General features: G+C 36.1%; 1 protein-coding gene across 11 annotated transcripts in view; it reads left to right on the top strand.

Moving 5' to 3' along the window:
* IQCB1 (IQ motif containing B1) overlaps positions 1-27,977 on the top strand; it is a 69,958-nt gene that overhangs the window by 806 nt on the left and 41,175 nt on the right. For all 11 annotated transcript variants that reach the window (XM_025913718.2, XM_086675289.1, XM_086675286.1 and 8 more), the window contains exons 3-7: positions 4,283-4,392; positions 4,625-4,787; positions 6,765-6,894; positions 11,495-11,588; positions 22,615-22,714. In XM_025913718.2, the coding sequence (XP_025769503.1) occupies positions 4,293-4,392; positions 4,625-4,787; positions 6,765-6,894; positions 11,495-11,588; positions 22,615-22,714 (587 nt within the window). In that variant the 5' untranslated portion in view covers positions 4,283-4,292. The remainder of the gene's footprint in view (positions 1-4,282; positions 4,393-4,624; positions 4,788-6,764; positions 6,895-11,494; positions 11,589-22,614; positions 22,715-27,977) is intronic.

The raw sequence follows: 27,977 nt of genomic DNA on the forward strand, positions 1-27,977 counted from the left end.
AGATGGTTGCCATAACGGGTAGTTGTTTTTCAGGGTAAGTATGTAATCAAACTCTACCCCGTTGCTTAACCTAAACCGTAGCCAAATTTGTCAATTTATTGTTCTAGGCAAGTAGGTGAATGTGTTTCCCTAAACCTATCTGCTTGTGTAAATTCTTTTATAAAGTGTATTCAGACTGTTTGGTGTGGTAATTAAGTGCTTCAGGTTCTGGAGCCAGAATTTTTGGGTTTGAACCCTAGCTTCATACTTTACAGTGTGACTTCATGCAAACTAAAGTATACTCATCGTTAAAATTAGGGGTGGGGGGAATGATAGTGCTTATTCCTTAGAGTTGTTAAGAGGGTTAAATGAATTAATACATGAATGGATTTAAAACAATTCACAGCACATAAAGGTCTCCAAATGGTTTTCGTTATTGAAGTATAACTCTATTATCTGGCAACATTTTGGAACCATCCTTGGTTTCTGCTTTCTTTTCTAAATCTTGAATTATTCTAGAAAGTAGGAATTTTGTTTACTGGTAAGAAAACTGGTTCAGAGAAGCCCAGTCCTCTGACTCTCTGGTCTGTTTTCTTATCATCTGTGTCATCTATCTGGCACTTAAAATATTTTATATAATTATTTTACATATACGTATATGTGTGTGTGTACTTTTCTTTCCCAACCGACACATGAACAGGGACTCTGTCCTGTATAAAATCTTTGTGATCTATGTATCTAACATAGTGCTCTACACACGTTTGGTGATGATAATGTTTCAGTGATCTTTTATTATGTTAGCCAGAGTGCAACAACAGTGCTTTAAGCCTATTTTACATGAAAAAGATTCCAATTAGAAATCTGAGGTTTCCATAATCCTAATAAAGAGAAAAGCAGAGTCAAGAAATTGACTTTTGGAGTGCCCAAAGTTTGTGCATTCATTCATTCTTTCAACATATGTTTATTAAGTACTTACCAGGTATGGGCAAAGGCACTAGTCTAGTCTCTGGGAATATGGCAGTGAACCAGAGAGATAAGAAGGCAGCCACCAAGGATGGTATGAGCTTTGCTGTCATGAAACTTACCTTCTAGTGTGAATTTTCACCAAACGTATTAAAATGAACCAGGTTGTACGAGTCCAGGAATAAAGAAAAAACCAAAAAAAACTAACCAAACAGGTTAATGAACTAAATAGAGTTGGAAAATACCCCAAGTGACATTTCACATTGCTTTGTTTAGGTCTACTGATGACATATTACCTCAGGAATTTATAACAGCTGTATGCATTTGTTCTTTTCCACAAATCTATATCCTCATCTAACTTAAAAAATATTGTTATATTTCTGTCTTACACCATTCACAAATAACTTAAATGTGTATTGAATATATAAAGATATAAGTAAATGAAGATCTAACTAAAACAAACCCATAAACGCACCAGAAAAAAGTTGAGACTATATTTTATTTATTTATTTATTTTTAAATTTTTATTTAATTTATTTTTTTAATTTACATCCAAGTTAGCATATAGTGCAACAGTGATTTCAGGAGTAGATTCCTTAATGCCCCTTACCCATTTAGCCCGTCCCCCCTCCCACAACCCCTCCAGTAACCCTCTATTCTCCATATTTAAGAGTCTAAGAGACTGTATTTCAACTCTTAGGGTTAAGGAGGACCCTTCTAAGAATGATACCAAAGTAGAAGTCATAGAGGAAAAGATTGTTATATTCGACTGCGTGAAAATTGTGAAACTGTGGTGAAACCACCATAATGAAACTTAAAAAAAAATAAATGACATAAATTGTTTACACCTAGTATAAAAGATAAAGGTTCATATCCATATATGAAAAGCTGAAAGCTTCTACAAAAGAATAATCCAGTAGGAAAATTGTTGAAGGATATGAATAGAAAATATATGAAAGAAGAAACAACCAGTGAACATGAAATGTGCCTAACTTGTCTAATAATCAAAGCAATACAAATTAAAGATGATATCATTTTCCATCTAGTAGATTGGTAGAAATGTATAAGATAGCAGTATGTATCAGTGAGGGCATAGTAAAAAGAACACCGTCATATGTTGTTAGAGGAAGTATAATTTGAAACACATATTTCAAAGAAAAATTTGGTACCATCTAATCAAAATTTAAAAAATTTATATCCTGCCACCCAGCCATCTGACTTCAAGGGAAATTCATCCTGCAAGATACTAGCATGAGTGCGTAAAGATGTGTACATTCATAGTCATTGCAGCATTGCTGGTAATAGCATACTCTGAATGACCTCCAATAGAGGGAATGGTTTAAATATATTTTGATGCACTCTTACAAAGGAAGATAGCATAATGCAACCATTGGAAAGAGTGAGATAACTGTATCCACTCTCTTGGGAAGTAGTATGCCTACTGTGTGACAGGAGTGACACCAGGAGTTTTGCTGGACTTTCTTTGAAATATTTTCAGAAAGTTTATATTTTAATGATTTATATTTTACCTAAAACGGATGACATTTCGATGCTTATTTTATGGCCAACTCCTCAATATAAAGGGCAGTTTTGGTGCCAATTTTGAAGAATAATACCTAAAAATAAGTGAGTTAAAAGTATGTCATCTGTGTTTTTTATTATTTTACATGGAAGGGAATATAATGAACATTGTATCTAAAACCACAGACTTTGGAGTCAGACTGATCTGGATTTGAATACGGACTCCACCAGATGCTGGTGGAACCATGATAGGTTCCTTCAAAGTTTATTTTTCATATCTGTAAAATGAGATGATTACAGCCTCTACCTCATAGTCTTGTGAGAAGTAAGATAATGTGTGCAAAAGCACTTAGTACAGTGCTTAGTTCATAGTAAAATAATATATGTTGGCTTTTATTGTAAGTGAAGATTGTACTTTTTGTTAAATGATACCGTTGAGCTTTGAGTGTGGTAAACAGCAAATTGAATTGGGATGTGTCTTATATTTAATTTTAAGGTAATTGATTTTATGGTGATGAAAAAGAATGAAATCTTGCCATTTGTAACAACTTGGTTGGCACTGGAGGGTATTATGCAAAGCAAAATAAGTCAGAGAAAGATAACACATGATTTTACTCATGTGTGGAATTTGAGAAACTTAACAAGACCTTAGGGGAAGGGAAGGAACAAGAAGAGAAGAGACAGGGAGGCAAACCCTAAGAGAACAAACTGAGGGTTGATGGGTGGGTGGGCAAAATGGGTGATGGACATTAAGGAGGGCACTTGTTGGGATGAGCACTGAGTGTTGTATGTAAGTATGAATCACAGGATTCTACTCCTGAAGCCAAGACTACACTAATATGAGGATAATAATAATAATAACAAAGATAATTTGATTTACTATGCTATTTATTAATAAGCTTTTGTTATCTTATAATTACGTCCCATTTCTGAGTTGTGTGTTGAGGATCCCCAAGACCAACCCAAGGTTCAGTGATTCACTGGGAGGGCTGACACCTCTTAGGATATAGTCGTATTTGTGGCTGTGATTTACAGTGAAGGGATACAAAGCAAAATCAGCAAAGAGAAAAGGCAAATGGGGCAAAATCCAGAGGAAAACAGGTGCAAATTTCCAAAAGTCTTCTCCCAGTAGGTTCGTATAGGACACACTTAATTCTTCCTATAATGAACTGTCACATTTTGAAGTGTTGTCTACCAGGGAAGCTCACTAGATACTCAGTGATAAGGGTCTTTATTGGAGGTGGTCATATAGGCATCGTCTACTACCAAGTACCAGAATTCCAAGCTTTTGGAATGAGAGCAGGCATTCTGCATAAATCACATTGTTTTCACAAACACTTTAGGTACAGTGAACCACTCTTGTTACGGAATGGTGGAAACCCTTCTGAAATCCAAGTTCACCAGCCAAGGGCCAGTCTTGGCACCAGCCAAGGGCCAACTTTGTCTCAAGCTATGTTAGCTCTTTTCTGCACATTCAGTGTCTCTTTTATGATCAAAGAAATTAATTTCTATCCCAGGATTATTGTGCAGATTAGAGAGAGTGAATGTGGAGTATCTAGCACTGTTCCTGACTCCTAGTGCATGACAAATAATACCTGCTGTAGCTGTCATAGTAAGTTATAGGAGTCTCTAGCTCTTTATAGGTATTCCAATTAGAAACATTAGAATCTCCTGTAAGGAAGAAATCGAAAAATCTATCCTTCACTTCTCAAAGCAAACAAAACAAATTTTATATTGAAACTATTTTTCAAACATTATTTAGGGAGCAAATGTTTTAGGGCTGTTTGACCTTTATCTTTCTGATTCTGTTAAAATATAGGCGATAAGAAATGAAACCAACAGGTACAGACCCAAGGATCTTATCTCTAGCTGCCGAAGTTGCAAACAGTCCTGAGCAGAACGTCCCTATTATACTGTTGAAGTTAAAAGGTAAGAAAATCTTTTTGTGATTGGCTAACACTATTTAAGGAACAAAACAATTCCATCACGGGTATAGTTTTAGCATTTGTTTCTGATTTGTTCAGAAAAATCTTAACATTGTGATAAGAAAGTGCTATGTTTCCTTTTTAAAGTAATTTTAGTTATTATTCAAACTATAAAAATACAAAAGTCTTGGATTTATTGAGCAGAAATAAGTATATCTTCTTTCCTTTTGCCTTAGAAATAATAAACAACACACCTTTAGGAAGCTCAGAGTTGAAGAAAATAAAACAAGATATATATTGTTATGACCTCATTCAGTATTGCCTTTTGGTCCTCAGTCAAGATTGTTCTCGAATCCAGGGTGGTTGGACTACAATTTCCCAGCTTACACAGATATTAAGGTAAAATGAAGCAATGAGTCCTCCTGTTCTTGAGGGATATAGTAGTAGATTCTTATTTTCAACATTTGCTTCTCTTTATTCATTTGCTTAACAAGAATTGGCAACCTTCTGTGGTAGGTTATGGTTGTACTTTTCCTCCTTTATACCATATATTACTCTTTGTAACTGTATTTGTGAATATTTCACTATCTAAAATTTTGCTACCTAAGTCCTGTGAAGATGGTGATCATGTCTTTTGCTCACCACTGAGTCCCAAGTACTAAACAGACTCTTTATTCACTAAGGAATATATGAAGAAATGAAGATTTTTAAGGCACTGGCTCTATACTGGAAAAACTTACAGTAGACATGGGATGACAGTCATGTGACTTTATCATACAAGGCTAAATGAAATAGGTGCTAAGATGAAAGATGTAAGCAAAGTACTGTAGGAGAACAGATACAAAAGCTAGTCATTTTATGTTGTATTGATTTAGCTATCTCAATTGTATATTAGGTAACCAAAATCCTGTCCATAAAATTTAGAAGATCAAAATCTTTTATTTTTAAAGGAGATAATAAAATAAACCAGTTGTTCTCAGTGCCTAAGCCACTTTCTAATTAAGTAACTAAACACCTGTATTACTAATTGGAATCTTACCTTTCAAAACTGCTCATTCCTAATTTGTTACTACATAAAGGCTGGATTCAATGTGTATAGTTAGAAAAAACTATTAACAGATACACATATCTTAGTGGAATCCAAGTCTTAAGAAATCCCCACGTATGGGGTGCCTGGGTGGCTCAATCGGTTGAGTGTCCAGCTTCAGCTCAGGTCATGATCTCAGTTTGTGGGTTTGAGCCCCACATCGGGCTCTGTGCTGACAGCTTAGAGCCTGGAGCCTGCTTCGAATTCTGTGTCTCCCTCTCTGTCTGCTCCTCCCCCGCTCATGCTCTGTCTCTCTCCTTCAAAAATAAAAACATTAAAAAAAAATCCCCATGTTTGTGCATATACAAAAACATAATTTTTTAAATTAATGTCCACAATCAAAGTAGGTACTCTTAAATAATTTTTAGGAACGAAAGTAAAAAGAGAAACTGATACATGTGAATGTTTGTCCATAAATTTTAGGATTGTTGTGCAAAAACAAAAGTACATTGAGTGTTAACCAGCTAAATTTTAGCATACTCATATGTAGTCACTATTGCTTATCAGTGTCATCTTCACATGTTGAAAAGCGTCTAACAGCAGTGTTTACTCATTAGAGATCAGTCTTGGGTGGGGGACTCTTGTTAGTATTAGTCTACACCAATACTTTTTATTATCAAGAGCTTTGAATATACCCATTTCATAACTAGGGAGTGACTTTTATGTGAAGTTTCAAGAGGACTCATTTCTCTAAATGACTGTATCTACTTTAACATAAATTGTAAAGTGTCCCTAATAAAGCAAGGTTTTTGTGGTTTACTCTTCTGATATAAGGAATGTGTAGTCAGATATTTTGCAGTTTAAGAAAATAGATCTATTGGAAAGTAGAATTGGTATTAGAGTATTTGATTTCTTCATCTGTCCCTTGTAGACTAATCCTACCCTGGGTATTTTTCAGCTATCAGATGTCTCAAAGGTATCAACACAAATGTTTTTCATGAATTAGACTCCCAAGGTATTGTATTGCTTTTAGAGTGTTTATAGCTCATTCACTGAAAACTTGCCTTGTTTCTCTTTATTGTGAATCAGGTGTATTTTGTTTCCCGAAAAGCTGACAAGTAGGTTTTTAGGACATATGAGTCCTAGCTCTCAGTACAGACAAAGTTCACACCACTGGACTTACTTCTCCAGAAAGTTGTAATGCTAATTTTCCAGCAAAAGTTCTTTATTGGCTTGACAACAAAAGAGATAACTAAAAATTCTCATTAAGGCACGTCTATAGAAGCTCTAGCATTCAACTGAAATTTATAATTAACACAAACAGTCACAGACTTGTGCTCTTATTTTAGTCATTGCTGTGTGGGCTTGGAGCCAGGAGAAGATGCAGAGGAATTTTACAATGAATTGCTTCCATCAGCTGCAGAAAATTTTCTGGTTTTGGGGAGGCGATTGCAAACATGTTTCATCAATGCAGCTAAGGTATATGTGTTTATTCAGGATTTTAATAGCCAAAATTCTTGAGAAGATGTTCCACATTATTTTTCACATGTGCAGTATTTGGATGAAAGTACAATTAGAATAGTGGATCCAAACATTTTTGAAATTATAACCAAAAAAGCCTCTATGTGTGAAATTTTAAAGTGCTGGCTGAAGTATACCATATGACTTTTTGAAGAATCTGCTTTGCTTCTCAACTTTGAGCAGCACCCATAGACATTTATTTCCATAGCATCTTTCTAAAATACACCTACTTAACAGTAGAGGAAAGTATTGTTCTGTGGCCCAGCACTTTTCTAATAGCTTCTGTGGCACAGAACAATAAAGGTGAACTTTCTGTTTGATCTTTCAGATCTTCTGTAGTCAAAATATTTCAACTCAAACATAGGGCTTACTAAGTCCAGCAAGTATTTCTTAGGTGGATTGTGCTAAATGCTGTATGTACTATTTTTTTTTTTTTAACCCACAGATTACTTAGAAATATGTTGCTTAATATCCAAATATTTGAGAATTTTCTGTTTTTAAAGTTTTTATTCAAATTCCAGTTAGTTAACATGCAGTGTAATATTAGTTTCAAGTGTACAGTTTAGTGAGTCAACTTTCCATATAACACCTGGTGCTCATCACAAGTGCACTCCTTAATCCCCATCACCTATTTAACCCATCCTCCCACCCACCTCCCCTCTGGTAACCATCAGTTTATTCTCTATAGTTGAGTCTTTCTTGGTTTGCCCCTCTCTTTCCCTCCATGATTGTTTTATTTTTAAATTCCACATATGAGTGAATTTTCTTGATATTTTATTGTTACTCATTTCTACTTTAATTCTATTGTGGTCAGATAACATACTCTGTATCCTTTCAATCCTTTGAAATTTTTTCGAACTTGTTTTATGGCCCTTTTATCTTGGTGAATGTTTCATTACAAGCAGTCCTTGCTTTGCACAGTGCTATCTTGGTTGAAACTCATGCATATCAGAAACATGTAAAGATTTTGATATGGCACAAGTTTCATTTAACATGGTACCATGCAAAAAGTAAGGACTGCCTATATACTTGAATGTGAACTCTGTTTGTTGTGTGGAATGTTCTGTGAATATCAGATCAATTTAGTTAAAATACTTAAAGAAGTCGTAAGTGTACACAGCTGAAACTTCTTTATCTTGTAATATTTCTTAGCTATATGTACATTTGGCCTACTGCTATATTAAATTTTGAACAGATTAACAACTTTTGGAAGTTATGAAGAAAAATAACTAGGTCATCATGGGATATTAAATTTCATTTGAGGTGCTTTAAGTATAAAGAATAGACATAGTCTTATACTTAACACCTAGGCTAATAAAGTCGGCAAGATATTTAGATATTTCTTTAGGAAACATAAGACAGCTCTATTTTTAATTTAAAAAACAACAAATTAAAAAATTATGAATGAAATTGAATGAGATATACAATATGGATGAGATAGTAGTTTGAGTATAAGAAGTATTGTTGACAGGGGCACCTTGGTGGTTCAGTTGGTTAAGCATCCAACTTCGTCTCAGGTCATGATCTCGCAGTTTGTGAGTTCAAGCCCCATGTTGGGCTGTGTGCTGTCAGCTCAGAACCTGGATCCGGCTTTGGATTCTGTGTCTCCCTCTCTCTCTGCCCCTCTCCTGCCTATACTGTGTGTGTGTGTGTCTCTTAAAAATAAGTAAACGTTAAAAAAATTTTGTTTTAAACTATTGTTGACAGAGAATTTAACTTAGTAGTAGAGTATATAGGCTTTCTATGTAATAGGTCACAAATTCTTCCAGCATCTCCATTGGCATTTTGAGGTTGGTAGCAATAAATAAATTTTATATATTTCTAGACTTAATTCAAGTCAGTTAAAGCAGCACAAACTATGGGAATTTGTGTTAGACTTGATTTCTTTTCCTGGCTGTGCCACAAATTAACTATGAGTTCTTGGGCAGATGACTTGATTTCACTGTACCTGTTTTCTCCTTTGTAAAATGATTTCTTTTTTCTTTTAAATTAAAAAAAAAAATTTTTTTTAACGTTTTATTTATTTTTGAGATCGGGAGAGACAGAGCATGAACAGGGGAGGGTCAGAGAGAGGGAGACACAGAATCTGAAACAGGCTCCAGGCTCTGAGCTGTCAGCACAGAGCCTGACACGGGGCTTGAACTCACGGACCGCGAGGTCATGACCTGAGCCAAAGTCGGCCGCTTAACCGACTGAGCCACCCAGGCGCCCCTTCTTTTAAATTTTTTAAGGTTTGTTTATTTTTGAAGGAGAGACAGAGTGTGAGTGGGGGAGGAGCAGAAAGAGAGGGAGACACAGAACCTGAAACAGGCTCCAGGCTCTGAGCTGTCAGCACAGAGCCCAACGATGGGGAGGCTCGAACTCACAAACTGTGAGATCATGACCTGAGCTAAAGTCAGACCCTTAGCTGACTGAGCCACCCAGGCGTCCCTGTAAAATAATTTCTATCTCATGAATAGCTCAGACCACTAAGACAGCTTTATGTTTTCTTGAGAGTATTTTTATTTAATATTAGGGGCAATAGTAATTACGGTCTTTTCATTTATATAGTCCTTTAAAACTTTTCATAATACTTTCCTATTCTTTATTATGGTATTTGTATAGAAATGAAAACTTCTTCAGTAATACATTAAAGGGGGTAAACTACAGCAAAAGAGGGCCATTTTACCACAGAACAAAATGAAAATAGATAAAAAGGAGATTACAGGGGTGTCTGGGTGGCTCAGTTGGTTAAGCATCCAACTCTTAATTTTGGCTCAGGTCATGTTCCCAGGATGGTGGGATCAAGCCGCATGTCGGACTCTGTGCTGAGTGTGGAGCCTGCTTAAGATTCTCTCTCTCTCTTTCTCAAATAATAAAAAAAAAAAAGATTACAAGAAAACTGAATTTATGAGTTTTATCTACCTAAGTGTTTCCCAATCAAAAAAATATTGGGGGCACCTGGGTGGCTCAGTCAGTTAAGCATCCAACTTTGGCTCATGTCACGGTTCACACTGGTGAGTTTGAGATGTGCCTTGGGCTCTGCACTAACAGTGTGAAGCCTGCTTGGATCCTCTGTCTCCCTCTCTCTGCCCCTCCCCTGCTCATGTGCTCACATGTGTGCTCTTTCTAAAAAATAAATAAACATTAAAAAAAAAAGCCAAACTCATTGTCTAAAGAACCAAACACATTAAAAAAAAATTTTTTTTAATTAGCTAACATATTATAGGTATTAGATCACATGGTGGGACATACACAGAATGATCTGGCCTAAACTGCAAACTGGTTAAAATATACACACGTACACATACATTTACATATTGCCATAAGAAAAATACCTACCCCAAAATTTTGAAGTGACTTAGGGTAAATTTTGTTAACCAGTCTCAGAAGACATGAATTTATGGGTGGCATTATCTAATGGTTTTTTAAGGAAAAAAGGAAGTCTAAGGGCTCTGCACTATTCTTTGAGATTGACAACAATGAAGATTACCACGCTCTTTCTGCTGTGTCTTTTGGTGAAACCGGCAAAGGCACTTTACTGGACTAAGTATTTGTTGACCTAATGCGACATTTCTTTCTTTTTTAGATTTTGGTTTTTTTTATTGTTGTTATATTTAAGTTAGCACATGTCTATTTAAGCACCTACCTAGCCCTGTGCTAAAATAATAGGAAGAAAATGCTTTTATTATTATAATAATCATTGCAATCATAATGCCTTTGCTATTGTGATCATTACTTTTGTGCTAGAGTACAAATGTTTAAGACCTGGGTAAAATTAGTGGCCTTTATACAACTTTCCACTGAAGTTACATGGCCAGTAAATGACAGAATTGTGAACAAAATCTGTTTCTTATTTGCTATTATGACATATATTCTAATCTACTAATCACCCTATTTTCCAGAAAGGAAGAATCAGAAAAAATTGTCATTTATTTGTAGAATAAATACTGATTGAACACTTACTATGTTTGGAACTGTTTTAGACACTGAGTGTCTAATGGAGAGCCAAGTAACTTAGTCTCTGCTCTCATGGAGTTATAGATTAGAAGCTGCAACTGAAATGTGCTAATAATAATGCTTTACATGCTGACATCTACATTTACATATAACAGTGATTTTCAAACCTAACTGCATAATCAAATCAGCCACCTAACTTTGTAAAAATACAGATGTTCAGACTTTGACTTTGGAGATTCAAATTGTTTGGGTTAAAGCCTGTACGTGGATATACTATATTTAATTTAAAAAAAAAGCTCCACAGTGATTCTGATGCATAGCCAGTGTTGAGAAATCCTAATATATCAACTTGTAGTTCTTATACAGTTTATATATTGTCTCATTTGACCTCTGGGTAACAACCATTTCTCTAGTAAGTAGAGTAGGTAGGTATCACCAGCCTGTAATGCAAGTTTTATAAATTAAGAAACTAAAGGCTACAAGATCATAAATAACTAAGTAAGATCCAGCAACCAGGGTCTCTTGATTCCCCCTGAGAGAAGTTTCTCTTCTTTTTTTTTTTTAATAAAGCAATTACAGAAAAGTAAATTGGGTTTGTGTGTGTGTTATGTGTATTAAGGGTGAAGAAAAAGATGAATTACTACGCTTTTTCCAAATTGTGACTGATTCTCTCTTCTGGCTTTTGGGAGGCCATGTTCAACTCATCCAAAATGGTAAGAGAAAAGATTTTTAAGGTAACTGATAATCATTGTAAAGTACCTGCTAACAGCTTTTTTTTTTTCTAAAAATAAATATCTCATTAACTATACAGATAACCACAGTTAAATGAAACTACGTTGAAATAACCACACACACAAAAAAATAAAAGCCCATCTGTACATTCCAGTTTTAAATAGTCAGCATTGACAATGTGAATATTAAGGAGAAAATTGCTTAAATATTATTTAAATATAATTTTTTCTTAGCTCTTTCTATTTAGCAAATCAAAGATAAGGATTAATGATAATTTTTAAATTTTTTTTAAAGTTTTATTTTTTAATTTACATCCAAGTTAGTTAGCATATAGTGCAACAATGATTTCAGGAATAGATTCCTTAATGCCCCTTACTCATTTAGCCCATCCCCCCCCCACAACCCCTCCAATAACCCTCTGTTCTCCATATTTAAGAGTCTCTTATGTTTTGTCTACTTCTCTGTTTCTATATTATTTTTGCTTCTCTTCCCTTATGTTCCTCTGTTTTGTATCTTCAAGTCCTCAAATTAGTGAAGTTGTATGCTATTTATCTTTCTCTGACTAATTTTGCTTAGCATAATACCCTCTGGTTCCATCCACATAACTGCAAATGACAAGATTTCATTCTTTTTGATTGCCGAGTAATACTCAGCAGGTATACTTGTGTGTGTGTGTATATATATATATATATATATATACACACACCACATCTTCTTTATCCATTCATCCATCGATGGACATCTGGGCTCTTTCCCTACTTTGGCTATTGTTGATAGAACTGCTGTAAACATTGGGGTGCACGTGCCCCTTCAAAACAGCACACCTGTATCCCTTGGATAAATACCTACTAGTGCAATTGCTGGGTCATAGGGTAGTTCTATTTTTAATTTTTTGAGGAACCTCCATACTGTTTTCCAGAGTGGCTGCACAAATTTGCATTCCCACCAGCAGTGCAAAAGAGATCCTCTTTTTCTGCATCCTCGCCAATATCCGTTGTTGCCTGAGTTGTTAATGTTAGCCATTCTGACAGGTGTGAGGTGGTGGTATCTCATTGTGGTTTTGATTTGTATTTCCCTCATGATGAGTGATGTTGAGCATTTTTTCATGTGTCGGTTGGCCATCTGGAAGTCTTCTTTGGATGATAATTTTAACAACTTAGGGAAAAAGTTTTTTCTAAGCTCCAAAGATTGCATCTGTATTTTAGATTTAGTGTGAGAGAAATCCCTATGTACAGAGCATATATGATTTAATTCATAGCCTAACTATTCATGTAGGAGTAAACTTTTATATATTGACATTTTACTGAACTTGATAGTTATTTTATAGGATATTTCTACACTTGAGAAATATAAACATGTGTTTTATGTTTTCTTAAGACTGGGGAAGTAATCTTTAATGATAATTGTGGCAACATTCTATCCTTTTGAAAGATTTAATCTAAGATAAATGTAACTATAAAAAAATATAAGAACACTGACTTTTTTTAGAAGGTGAAAATAGAAATGAATTTTTATTTTTAATTTAATTTTTTCAGAATATTATGCATGCACATAAAGAATCAAATAGTTCTATAAGGATTGTTAAAAACAAACCCTGGCCCTTGTGCCTCACTTCATTTCCCATTTTCCTTTTTTTTTTTTTTTTTTTTTATTTTATTTTATTTTTTTATTTTTTTATATATGAAATTTATTGTCAAATTGGTTTCCATACAACACCCAGTGCTCATCCCAAAAGGTGCCCTCCTCAGTACCCATCACCCACCCTCTCCTCCCTCCCACCCCCCATCAACCCTTAGTTTGTTCTCAGTTCTCAACAGTCTCTTATGCTTTGGCTCTCTCCCACTCTAACCTCTTTTTTTTTTTTTTTTTTTGTTCCCCTCCCCCATGGGTTTTTCTTAAGTTTCTCAGGATCCACATAAGAGTGAAACCATATGGTATCTGTCTTTCTCTGTATGGCTTATTTCACTTAGCATCACACTCTCCAGTTCCATCCACGTTGCTACAAAAGGCCATATTTCATTTTTTCTCATTGCCACGTAGTACTCCATTGTGTATATAAACCACAATTTCTTTATCCATTCATCAGTTGATGGACATTTAGGCTCTTTCCATAATTTGGCTATTGTTGAGAGTGCTGCTATGAACATTGGGGTACAAGTGCCCCTATGCATCAGTACTCCTGTGTCCCTTGGATAAATTCCTAGCAGTGCTATTGCTGGGTCATAGGGTAGGTCTATTTTTAATTTTCTGAGGAACCTCCACACTGCTTTCCAGAGCGGCTGCACCAATTTGCATTCCCACCAACAGTGCAAGAGGTTTCCCGTTTCTCCACATCCTCGCCAGTATCTATAGTCTCCTGATTTGTTCATTTTGGCCACTCTGACTGGCGTGAGGTGATATCTGAGTGTGGTTTTGATTTGTATTTCCCTGATAAGGAGCGACGCTGAACATCTTTTCATGTGCCTGTTGGCCATCCGGATGTCTTCTTTAGAGAAGTGTCTATTCATGTTTTCTGCCCATTTCTTCACTGGGTTATTTGCTTTTCGGGTGTGGAGTTTGGTGAGCTCTTTATAGATTTTGGATACTAGCCCTTTGTCCGATATGTCATTTGCAAATATCTTTTCCCATTCCGTTGGTTGCCTTTTAGTTTTGTTGGTTGTTTCCTTTGCTGTGCAGAAGCTTTTTATCTTCATAAGGTCCCAGGAATTCACTTTTGCTTTTAATTCCCTTGCCTTTGGGGATGTGTCGAGTAAGAGATTGCTACGGCTGAGGTCAGAGAGGTCTTTTCCTGCTTTCTCCTCTAAGGTTTTGATGGTTTCCTGTCTCACATTCAGGTCCTTTATCCATTTTGAGTTTATTTTTGTGAATGGTGTGAGAAAGTGGTCTAGTTTCAACCTTCTGCATGTTGCTGTCCAGTTCTCCCAGCACCATTTGTTAAAGAGACTTGTCTTTTTTCCATTGGATGTTCTTTCCTGCTTTGTCAAAGATGAGTTGGCCATACGTTTGTGGGTCTAGTTCTGGGGTTTCTATTCTATTCCATTGGTCTATGTGTCTGTTTTTGTGCCAATACCATGCTGTCTTGATGATGACAGCTTTGTAGTAGAGGCTAAAGTCTGGGATTGTGATGCCTCCTGCTTTGGTCTTCTTCTTCAAAATTACTTTGGCTATTCGGGGCCTTTTGTGGTTCCATATGAATTTTAGGATTGCTTGTTCTAGTTTCGAGAAGAATGCTGGTGCAATTTTGATTGGGATTGCATTGAATGTGTAGATAGCTTTGGGTAGTATTGACATTTTGATAATATTTATTCTTCCAATCCATGAGCAGGGAATGTCTTTCCATTTCTTTAAATCTTCTTCAATTACCTTCATAAGCTTTCTATAGTTTTCAGCATACAGATCCTTTACATCTTTGGTTAGATTTATTCCTAGGTATTTTATGCTTCTTGGTGCAATTGTGAATGGGATCAGTTTCTTTATTTGTCTTTCTGTTGCTTCATTGTTAGTGTATAAGAATGCAACTGATTTCTGTACATTGATTTTGTATCCTGCCACTTTGCTGAATTCATGTATCAGTTCTAGCAGACTTTTGGTGGAGTCTATCGGATTTTCCATGTATAATATCACGTCATCTGCAAAGAGCGAAAGCTTGACTTCATCTTTGCCAATTTTGACGCCTTTGATTTCCTTTTGTTGTCTGATTGCTGATGCTAGAACTTCCAGCACTATGTTAAACAACAGCGGTGAGAGTGGGCATCCCTGTCGTGTTGCTGATCTCAGGGAAAAAGCTCTCAGTTTTTCCCCGTTGAGGATGATGTTAGCTGTGGGCTTTTCATAAATGGCTTTTGATCTTTAAGTATGTTCCTTCTATCCCGACTTTCTCAAGAGTTTTTATTAAGAAAGGGTGCTGGATTTTGTCAAAGGCCTTTTCTCCATCGATTGACAGGATCATATGGTTTTTCTCATTTTTTTTTTGTTAATGTGATGTATCACGTTGATTGATTTGTGAATGTTGAACCAGCCCTGCATCCCAGGAATGAATCCCACTTGATCATGGTGAATAATTCTTTTTATATGCCGTTGAATTCGATTTGCTAGTATCTTATTGAGAATTTTTGCATCCATATTCATCAGGGATATTGGCCTGTAGTTCTCTTTTTTTACTGGGTCTCTGTCTGGTTTAGGAATCAAAGTAATACTGGCTTCATAGAATGAGTCTGGAAGTTTTCCTTCCCTTTCTATTTCTTGGAATAGCTTGAGAAGGATAGGTATTATCTCTGCTTTAAACGTCTGGTAGAACTCCCCTGGGAAGCCATCTGGTCCTGGACTCTTATTTGTTGGGAGATTTTTGATAACCGATTCAATTTCTTCGCTGGTGATGGGTCTGTTCAAGCTTTCTATTTCCTCCTGATTGAGTTTTGGAAGAGTGTGGGTGTTCAGGAATTTGTCCATTTCTTCCAGGTTGTCCAATTTGTTGGCATATAATTTTTCATAGTATTCCCTGATAATTGTTTGTATCTCTGAGGGATTGGTTGTAATAATTCCATTTTCATTCATGATTTTATCTATTTGAGTCATCTCCCTTTTCTTTTTGAGAAGCCTGGCTAGAGGTTTGTCAATTTTGTTTATTTTTTCAAAAAACCAACTCTTGGTTTCATTGATCTGCTCTACAGTTTTTTTAGATTCTATATTGTTTATTTCTGCTCTGATCTTTATTATTTCTCTTCTTCTGCTGGGTTTAGGCTGCCTTTGCTGTTCTGCTTCTATTTCCTTTAGGTGTGCTGTTAGATTTTGTATTTGGGATTTTTCTTGTTTCTTGAGATAGGCCTGGATTGCAATGTATTTTCCTCTCAGGACTGCCTTCGCTGCGTCCCAAAGCGTTTGGATTGTTGTATTTTCATTTTCGTTTGTTTCCATATATTTTTTAATTTCTTCTCTAATTGCCTGGTTGACCCACTCATTCGTTAGTAGGGTGTTCTTTAACCTCCATGCTTTTGGAGGCTTTCCAGACTTTTTTCTGTGGTTGATTTCAAGCTTCATAGCATTGTGGTCTGAAAGTATGCATGGTATGATTTCAATTCTTGTAAACTTATGAAGGGCTGTTTTGTGACCCAGTATATGATCTATCTTGGAGAATGTTCCATGTGCACTCGAGAAGAAAGTATATTCTGTTGCTTTGGGATGCAGCGTTCTAAATATATCTGTCAAGTCCATCTGATCCAATGTCTCATTCAGGGCCCTTGTTTCTTTATTGACCGTGTGTCTAGATGATCTATCCATTTCTGTAAGTGGGGTGTTAAAGTCCCCTGCAATGACCACATTCTTCTCAATAAGGTTGCTTATGTTTATGAGTAATTGTTTTATATATTTGGGCGCTCCGGTATTCGGCGCATAGACATTTATAATTGTTAGCTCTTCCTGATGGATAGACCCTGTCACTATTATATAATGTCCTTCTTCATCTCTTGTTACAGCCTTTAATTTAAAGTCTAGTTTGTCTGATATAAGGATGGCTACTCCAGCTTTCTTTTGGCTTCCAGTAGCATGATAAATAGATCTCCATCCCCTCACTCTCAATCTAAAGGTGTCCTCAGGTCTAAAATGAGTCTCTTGTAGACAGCAAATAGATGGGTCTTGTTTTTTTATCTATTCTGATACCCTATGTCTTTTGGTTGGCGTATTTAATCCATTTACATTCAGTGTTATTATAGAAAGATATGGGTTTAGAGTCATTGTGATGTCTGTATGTTTTATGCTTGTAGTGATGTCTCTGGTACTTTGTCTCACAGGGTCCCCCTTAGGATCTCTTGTAGGGCTGGTTTAGTGGTGACAAATTCCTTCAGTTTTTGTTTGTTTGGGAAGACCTTTATCTCTCCTTCTATTCTAAATGACAGACTTGCTGGATAAAGGATTCTCGGCTGCATATTTTTTCTGTCTAGCACACTGAAAATCTCGTGCCAATTCTTTCTGGCCTGCCAAGTTTCAAAAGAGAGATCAGTCACGAGTCTTATAGGTCTCCCTTTATATGTGAGGGCACGTTTACCCCTTGCTGCTTTCAGAATTTTCTCTTTATCCTTGTATTTTGCCAGTTTCACTATGATATGTCGTGCAGAAGATCGATTCAAGTTACGTCTGAAGGGAGTTCTCTGTGCCTCTTGGATTTCAATGCCTTTTTCCTTCCCCAGTTCAGGGAAGTTCTCAGCTATTATTTCTTCAAGTACCCCTTCAGCACCTTTCCCTCTCTCTTCCTCCTCTGGGATACCAATTATGCGTAGATTATTTCTTTTTAGTGTATCACTTAGTTCTCTAATTTTCCCCTCATACTCCTGGATTTTTTTATCTCTCTTTTTCTCAGCTTCCTCTTTTTCCATAACTTTATCTTCTAGTTCACCTATTCTCTCCTCTGCCTCTTCAATCCGAGCCGTGGTGGTTTCCATTTTGTTATGCATTTCGTTTAAAGCGTTTTTCAGCTCCTCGTGACTGTTCCTTAGTCCCTTGATCTCTGTAGCAAGAGATTCTCTGCTGTCAGCTATACTGGTTTCAAGCCCAGCGATTAATTTTATGACTATTATTCTAAATTCACTTTCTGTTATATTATTTAAATCCTTTTTGATCAGCTCATTAGCTGTTGTTATTTCCTGGAGATTCTTCTGAGGGGAATTCTTCCGCTTGGTCATTTTGGATAGTCCCTGGCATGGTGAGGACCTGCAGGGCACTTCCCCTGTGCTGTGGTGTATAACTGGAGTTGGTGGGCGGAGCCGCAGTCAGACCTGATGTCTGCCCCCAGCCCACCGCTGGGGCCACAGTCAGACTGGTGCGTGCCTTCTCTTCCCCTCTCCTAGGGGCGGGATTCACTGTGGGGTGGGGTGGCCTGTCTGGGCTACTTGCACACTGCCAGGCTTGTGATGCTGGGGATCTGGCGTCTTAGCTGGGGTGGGTAGGCAAGGTGCACAGGGGCAGGAGGGGCAGGCTTAGCTTGCTTCTCCTTAGGTGATCCACTTCAGGAGGGGCCCTGTGGCAGCAGGAGTGAGTCAGATCCGCTGCCGGGGGTTTGGCTCTGCAGAAGCGCAGAGTTGGGTGTTTTCGCGGAGCGAGCAAGTTCCCTGGCAGGAACTGGTTCTCTTTGGGATTTTGGCTGGGGGATGGGCGGGGGAGATGGCGCTGGCGAGCGCCTTTGTTCCCCACCAAACTGAGCTCTGTCGTCCGGGGGCTCAGCAGCTCTCCTTCCCTTTGTCCTCCAGCCTTCCCGCTTTCTGAGCAGAGCTGTTAACTTATGACCTCCCAGACGCTAAGTCGCGCTTGCTGTCGGAACACAGTCCGTCAGGCGCGTCCGCTTTTTGCAAGCCAGACTTGGGGTCTCTGCTTGGCCGGCGAGCCGCCCCTCCGCCCCGGCTCCCTCCCACCAGTCCGTGGAGTGCGCACCGCCTCGCCGCCCTTCCTACCCTCTTCCGTGGGCCTCTCGTCTGCGCTTGGCTCCGGCGACTCCGTTCTGCTAATCCTCTGGTGGTTTTCTGGGTTATTTAGGCAGGTGTAGGTGGAATCTAAGTGATCAGCAGGACGCGCGGTGAGCCCAGCGTCCTCCTACGCCGCCATCTTCCCTCTCCCCTCATTTCCCATTTTCCAAAGGCAGCAACTAATTATTGCAACAATTATTGCAACTAATACTTTGGGTGGTTATATCCTTTTGAAACTAAGTAGACCCAGAAACCAGGTCCTCTGAAACCCTGATGAATAGTCTCTCTCCCACTCTCTCTCTCTCTCTTTTTTTTTTAAATAGTTACTTCCTTTTCTTTTAAAACATTATTAATTTCCCATTATGAAACAAATATTATAAAGTTCTCAATTTAAACAACTGTTTTACCAAAAATATAAAGTACTTAGTTTTACTATACTATAATGGGTGGTAAAAGGCCTAGTAAAATGAGAGATAGCAAGAGAGAGAATACTTGAATAACTTTTAAAATATGCTGTTTTTTTCTTCCAGAAATAGTAATGACAACAAATGTGACTGTTCCTCAGGTTATTCTGTAGATTTAAAATAGCAATAAAGTTTGTATTGAAACTAAATTACATGGTTGTGAGATTCATATAGAAAAAAATAAATGGGTACAAAATTGGGGTCTCCTATAACCTTTCTCTCTAAAAAGAATTAGCTCTTATAGAAATGGCAGACTAAAGGTCTGAGACAGAAAATATGCAAGGTAAGCCTGAAGTATTTTGTATACCAGATAGAAAGCAAGCAAAATTTATTGGGATTATAAAAAATAAAACAAGTTAATAAAAGCACACACACACACAAAATTTATTGGGATTCTGTGAAAAGGATTCAGGAGCCAAAATAAGGAGGCTTCTATTAGCCAAAAGTGGGAAATTAGAACAGTAATAAGGATAATAACTACTGAGGATAAAAATATATCAACTATTTAAAAAATTACCATTAAAGTCTACTAGGGAACCAATTCATTTTGAAAACTGGTAAATTAAGAATCCAGAGTTTCTCTTGCCTTTTCTTATGTCTTGATGAGGAGAAATTTCTCTTTATAAAACTATTCCAATAGGTGAAAAAGGTAAGAGAGATATTGCCATTGTACAACTGTTAGTAAGTGAACAGATTTAGGAATTAATCATCCATCACTGTCAAAATTTGAGAAGTACCTCCTAATGGCTCAGCATAACCTCACATATGAAATGTAGATGTCAAAAATTCAAACCTGAATCATTTTGATCCTCTAGCTCCAATGACCCATTTATAGAAGGTCAGAGAAACACTAAATTACACCCCAGGAATGCAGTTAGCAAATCTAGACTATGGGAACCTCCTAAGACAATTGATATAGTTTTGTCAACAAATAAATTGTAAGAAAAAAAAGAATCCATAGTTTAAAAGAAATTTGAAAGATAACCAGTTACTATGTATAATATTTGTAATTGTGGAACTTATTTATATCTTGATTCAAACAAACTTTAAAAATCCACAAAATAATTGGAAATTGGAGCACTGACTGGATATCTGATAAAATTAAATCATTATTCGGGGCTTCTGAGTTGCTCCATCGGTTGGGCGTCCGACTTCAGCTCAGGTCTTGATCATGATTTCATGGTCAGGTCATGATCTCATGAGCCCCACTCGGAGCCTGGAGCCTGTTTCAGATTCTGTGTCTCCTTCTCTCCCCCTCCCCTGCTCACGCTCTGTCTCTGTCTCAAAAATGAATAAACATTAAAAAGAAAAACATTATTCAGTTTAGATATGGTTATGTTTTATTTTTTAATCATATCTTTTGGGAGTATATGTTGAAGTATTTGTGGATAAAGTAATTGATGTATTGGATTAGCTCAAAATAAAATGGGAGGCTGGAAGTGGATAGGCTAGGTGAAAGATGATTGGTCATAAGTTGATCATTGTTAAAGTTGAATGCATGTAGAATCATGATATTATTCTCTCTACTCTTGTGCAGGTTTGAAGCATTCATTATAAGAAGGTTAATTAAATGGGCACAAGTATTTTTGTTTGGGGGACCAAATAGTTATCTCACACTCAATAAAAACAACTACACTTGAAAAACAGAACAGAGGCTCCAAAAATAAATTATGTAATAATATAAAACAGTGTAAAAATAAAATGGAATGACTAAAATTATTTTAGCATGACTTTTTCCAGTATAGAAAAAAGCTCATACACACACACACACACACACACACACACACACACACACACACACTGCATATCACGAGTTCAGTGAATTCAGAATTACAAAGAGTTACTAAGGGCAAGGCATAGTCAGTTAAGCATCTGACTTTGGCTCAGGTCATGATCTCACAGTTCGTGAGTTCTAGCCCTACTTTGAGTGAGCTGGAGCCCTGCTTTGGGTGAGCACAAGCCCCACTTCAGTTGAGTCCTGCTTCTCTCTCTCTGTCTCCCCCTCACTCACTTACGCCCTCTCTCTCTCTCTCTCTGAAATTAATTAATTAAAGAGTTACTAATAAAACATCTTTAAGTAGACAAAAAGGAAATAATATACTTACTCCAGTTATAAAAAAGAAGTCTTTTACTGTTGAAGTAATAGAAAATAAGAAGCTATAGAAACATTTAATAGTGGAATTTTTTTTGAAGTTGCTAAATGTTAAAAAAAATTGATGTTTAGTAAAATATTGAAATATTGGACTTTGTAAATGGAAAAACAGTAATTAGTATGTGAAAGAAATCAATATATTCTTTCAGGAGAAAGAAGAGGCAAAGAGTAAAGTTGTTTTGTGGAAGCTAGGATAGTATTCACAGAATTGGCTTGCCTGCACGCCTGATCCCACTTTAATTGTAATTCTGATCAGTTAATGGAGAAGGGAGTAGAAACTGACATTTACTGGGAACCTATTCAGTAGGGTAGGTTGTAGGACATTCAGCAGTAGTCTATGAGAGAGCTATTCTTGTTTTACAGTTGAAGAAATGGGAGTTCTGAGAGGTTAAGCAACTTACAGAAGCATCCAGTGTCAGGTCTTCAAAACTGGCTTCTCAGAACCTAAAAATTATAAACCAATAAAAACAAACGTTGTTTTGTAAATGATAATTTCATTATTATTTAAGACAAAATGTTAGCAAACATGGTATATTATATAACAATTGTTTTAAGGATGTAAGCCACTGTTTACAGTCACATGTACCATTTCCATTCCTTCATATTCTCTTTTCTTCACAGGAAATTTGATTTTATTCACTGAAGTTTATTGCTAGAAAGATTCGAATTTAGGATATGTTTTGTTTTATTTCTCATTTAATGGGAGATAACAGTAGAGTCTTAGGGTAGTATTTGTGGATGCTTTCTGTTTATAACTTTCATAAAATGGAATCACTTTTTTATGGTTACTGAAACTGCCCATCTTAAAATCTTCTTTATTGTAAAGTATACAAAGGCAGGTATTTTAGTAGAAATGGTCATGCTTGGATTTGGTTTTGAAAATAAATGAATCTCGATTGTATCATAGAATCTTTGTTTTAATTTTTTTCTCTTCTTTTAGTACTACAAAGTGATCATTTCTTACACTTACTGCAAACTGACAACCTTCAAATAGGATCTACAGTCATGACTATGCTACAGAACATACTACAAATCAACAGGTAATTTGGTTTTACAAAGTGTTTATTAAAGTATTTATAATTTTTAACTTTTGGTACAGAAGCATTACCAGTTTTATTCCAATTTTGCTGAAATCATCAATTACTTATGACTTGTACATGATACTTCAAGAACTCTGTTACTACCATTGTCTTTCAGAAAAAAGAATATAAAATACCAAAGAAGACTGGAAATTAATTATTGAATTGGTATCTCAGAGCTTAAGAAGTTTGTAGACAAATCTCAGGCTTAGAGAAGAAATATTTATGGTGCTATCTGAACAAAAATATTGAGACCACAATAAAAAAATGCTTAATCATATATTTATTTAGCAAACTGCAAGCTTACCATTATGCCAGGTGCTTTTCTTAGAATGGCATAAAAGAACTGATAGACAGTTTTTCCAGATTAAAATGGAAAAAGAATTATACACAGTTATAATAATTGATTCTTCCAGTTCAGTATGGATTTATTAAATGTCTAAAGTGTCAACTATGTGTCTGTCATTGGGTTCCCAAAGTTGATTAAGATAAAAAATTTGCTTTCAGATAGCTTACAGTATAGCAGGAGACCAACCCACAGACATGATTATATTATAGCATATTAAGTTACAGTTATAAAGGTGTGCACAAGTGTTAGGCTCCTAACCAAAACCAAGGGGTGATACTTCCTCAATATGGTAACACCTGAGGAGAAACTTTAAGAATGAAAAATCAGCTGGAGAGGAAGAAGAGAAAGGCAGAGGTAATAACGTAAGCAAATGCACAAAGAAATAACATGATATGGATGAAAAGTAGGTACAATTCATCATTGCTGGCATCTACAGTTTGGCATGTGGAGGTGACTAACAAGTTCTGCAGACTTAAGTCATGAAGAGCTTATATGTTGTGTTAAGGAAATTTAATCTTATAGGAAATGGGACTATTAACAGATTTTTAAAGTGGATTAAAATAAGTGTATTTCACTTACATTACTCAGGTCACTATGTGGAGGAAGAATTTAAGGGGGACAAAACTCTAGACAAAGAAGGCAATTAGAAGAAGCAACTACAGTAATCCAAGTGAAGTAATAAAATTTTGGCCTTGGGCACTGGTACCAAATAGATTAAAAAAAAATATTTTAAAAACTAATCAAAACCATCAAGACTTTACTTCCACTTGTGATTGAAATGGAATAATTGAAATGGATTTACCCTACCACTTGAAGAAAACAAACACCAGGAAAAACATAAAACAACAGTTTTCAGGAAACTGGACTTAAGTCAGTGAAAGAAAAGTGAGCCCTAAGAGAAAGGAATTAATAGGGTGAACCTAATAATTACTTTAACTCCTAGCATTGAGAGGGTTTGCAGACTGTGGCACAGGGAGGGGTATCCTAGCCAGGCTGAGTTGAAAAGGTGAGAGTCTGGGGAGAACAAAATAGCTGGAGTTCATAAGACAGAACACCAAAGAAAAGAGCTACATGCAGAGAGAGCCCCAGAAATCAGAGTCTCCTTCAAGTATTTGGTAGAGTACTGATTGGCATATACATGTGAAGAAACTACTCGATGTCTGGGAAAACAATAATCCAAAACAATGAAAAGAAACAGTCTCAGAAGTTCACACAGAGCCAAGAATATTGCTTGACTCCCAACAGCCAGGTGGAAAACCTCATGAGTAACAGAACCTTGAGTACTCAGTAAGGTTTCATCTCAGTAGTGGGGGGATAATTAGCACTAGACTGAACACATTCTGGACCTTCCAAACAAAAGCACAACCCAAAAGGATCAAATTATTTACAAGTAACTGCTCTGGTTTTTGAACATATCTTTATCTTAAAAATCTTTATGGTAAGTTATACAAAGTAGGAAGTATGGCAGAAATGGTCGTGTTTTGATTTGATTTTAAAGGGATGAGAAAATCCCACCTGTGCTGTCATAGCATCTTTGATTTCTTTTTTTCGTCTTCCTTTTGTAATAATACAAAGTGATAATATCTTACAGTTTCTACTAAAGATGTTCAGGTAGGATCTACAATCATAAATGTGCTATAGAATATACCACAGATTATAGGTGACTTGGTTTTATAAAATGTTACTGATCTTTTAGTTTTGGTCAGAAGTATTACCAATCTGATACTAATTTCACTAAATCGTTGGTTGCATATGATTTGCATATGGAACCTGAAAATCTCTAAACAGAAGAAAACTCAAAAATATTTTTAGGAATGCACAAATACCTGGCACCCAACAAGATAAAATTCATACAAGTACCTGGCATGCAAACATGGAGGAAAACAGGACCAATAATGAGAAGAATCAATTGATGAAGACTGACATATATGTTAGAATTAACAGACAAGGACATCAGGATAGTTATGGGATAGTTAGGATAGTTAACTATATTCCATGTTTTAAAAAAGTTTAATAGAGACCTATATGATACAAATCCCAGAGTGAACTTCTAGATATGAAAACTACAAACTCAATATGAAAAATACACTAGATAGGATTCATAGCAGATTAACATTGCAGATTAATGAACTTGAAGACATAGCAGTGGAAACCATCCAAAGTGAAACAAAAGGAATAAAGAAAGAAAAACACCTCAGTGAACTGTAGAGCTGATGTAGGCATAATTAGAGTATATAAAGGAAGTAGTAGAGTTAGAAGAAAATATTTGAAGAAACCATGTCTAAAAATTTTCTAAATTTATTGAATACTATAATAATCTTACAAATTCAAAATTCTCATCAAACTCCAAGGACAGTAAAATATGACACCAAGGTACATTGAGATCAAAGCATTAGAGGGACGCCTGGGTGGCTCAGTCAGTTAAGTTTCCGACTTTGGCTCAGGTCATGATCTTACGGCTTGTGGGTTCATGCCCCACATTGGGCTGTGTGCTGACAGCTCAGAGCCTGGAGCCTGCTTTGGATTCTGTGTCTCCCTCTCTCTCTGCCCCTCCCCTGTTCATGTTCTTGTTCTCTCTCTCTCTCTATCTCTGTCTCTCTTTCTCTTTCTCTCTCTCTCTGTCAAAAATAAATAAACATTTTTTTTTTTTATTAAAGCGAGTGATAAAGAGAAAATCTTAAAGGCAACCAGAGGAAAAAAGATGTTACACACAGGAATGAAGATAAGAATGACAGTAACTTTCTCATCAGAAATACGAAGACAGCATCCTTAAAACACTGAAAGAAAACAGCTGTCAAACCTAGAATTTTATATCCAGTGGAAATATGTTTCAAAAACAAAGACAAAATGCTTTTTCAGAAATCACCAGCAGACCCACACACAGTACAAGAAATGTTTAAGGAAGTCCTTCAACCAGAGGAAAGATCTACACCTAGTATTGAAGAATATCAGAAATAGTAATCATAGAAGTAATTATAAAAGATTATTTTTCACATTATAATGATATATGTAATATAATAACATTTGTTTATACAAAAATAAAATGTATTTGAGGGTTTGTAACATGTATTAGTAAAACGTATTACAACAATAACATAAAGGCTGGGAGGAAAGGAATGGAAGTCTGTTATAAACTCTTACACTATAAATAGGTTTCAGGCTATCTGAAAGTTTGCTTTATGCCTCTTTGCTTTTACGAAAGACGTACATTAGTACCTGTTTTTGCTAACCAAAAGAAATTCAAAGACAGTTTTCACTTCTACAAAATGGTAATTGCTTCTTCTCTTTATGCCATTTTAGCTTATAAAAGGTTTTATAAGAACACTCTAGTTTCTGATAGTGGGAGAAACCTGTACATGAAGTAGTATATCAATTAAGGTTGGTAGTATATCACTTGAAGTTAGACTCTGTTGAAGATATATGCTATGAACCCTAATGCAATCAATAAAATAACAAGACAAGGAGTTATAGCTAATAAGCCAAGATAGGCAGTAAAAAATCATAAAGCAATACTTACTCCAAAGTAAGGCATTAAAAAGAAAAAGGCAAGTAAAGGACAACGGAACAAGTACTCACCAAATAACAGATGTAAACCTATACTGTATTAGGTACAAATGGCTAGAAACCCTCAGTTACAAAGAACAGCTTGACAGGTTGGATGAAAAAGTAGGAACCAATACATGCAGTCTTCCAGAAATGTACCTTAAATACAAAAACAGGGGTTCCTGGGTGGCTCAGTTGGTTGAACATTTAACTCTGGTTTCAGATAAGGTCATGATCCCAGCATCGTGGGATTGAGCCCCAGGTCTGGCTCCATGCTGGGTGTGGAGCCTGCTTAAGATTCTCTCTTTCCCTGTCCCCAACTTGTGTGCATGCTCTCTCTCTCTCAAAGAAATAAATAAAAATTATATAAAAACACACAAATAGATTAAAAGTGAAAGGATGAAAAAAGATATACTATGCTATCCCTAGTAAAAAGAAAGCTGGAATACCTATATTAATATCAGAAAAAGTAAGTTTCAGAAAAAAGAATATTCCCAGTGATGGTTATTTCATAATAAAGAATCCGTTCATCAGGAAAACATGTTTATTGACCTAGCAGCAGAGATTCAAGATACAAAGAAAAAATTGATAGATTTGAAAGGTGAAATTGACAAAACTACAGGTAAAGTGGAAGATGTCTAAACCCTTTTCTTGACAATTGGTAGAATAAGTAGGTAAAAATTATAACTACAGAAGATTTGAACAATATCAACCAACTTGATTGAAATTTTTAGAACATTCTACCAAAGAAGACCAGAATGCACATTATTTTCAAATGCAAATGAACATTTACCTAGAGAGGCCATTTGGGGGCCATAAAATAGGTTTCAATAAACGTGAAAGGAGTTAAGTCATACAAAGTATGTTCTCTAACTTCAGTGGAATTAAACTAGAAATTAATACCAAGAAGACCTCTGAAAAATCCCCAAATGTGGGGAAAATAATGCATGTCTAACCCAAAGGACCAAGAAAAAAAATTAACTTAGAAGGTATTTTTAAATAAATGGAAATTAAAACACCATATCCCAATTTCTGGGATGAATCTAAATTAAAGCGTACTTAATGGGAAAATTTATACCACTTAATACCAGCATAGGTTTCCCCTACTATCTAAAAGTAAAGCATTCATATAAAACGTTTCCTAAGCCAAAATGGTATAAAGCAAAGAAACAATTACTGTTAATTTATGTGGGAAAAAATGTTGTGCATTTAAGACCCCAAAAATAACCTCCCACGTTTTTCTGATAACTTAGGACATATCTTGCTAAAGGTTGCACAGAATAAATTGAGGTACAGCAAAGATTCTCACAGACAGTTCAAAGTGATGGCAGC

This window comes from Puma concolor, chromosome C2 (assembly GCF_028749965.1).
Source record: "Puma concolor isolate L17-30 chromosome C2, mPumCon1.1.hap2, whole genome shotgun sequence".
Taxonomy (NCBI): Eukaryota; Metazoa; Chordata; class Mammalia; order Carnivora; family Felidae; genus Puma; species Puma concolor.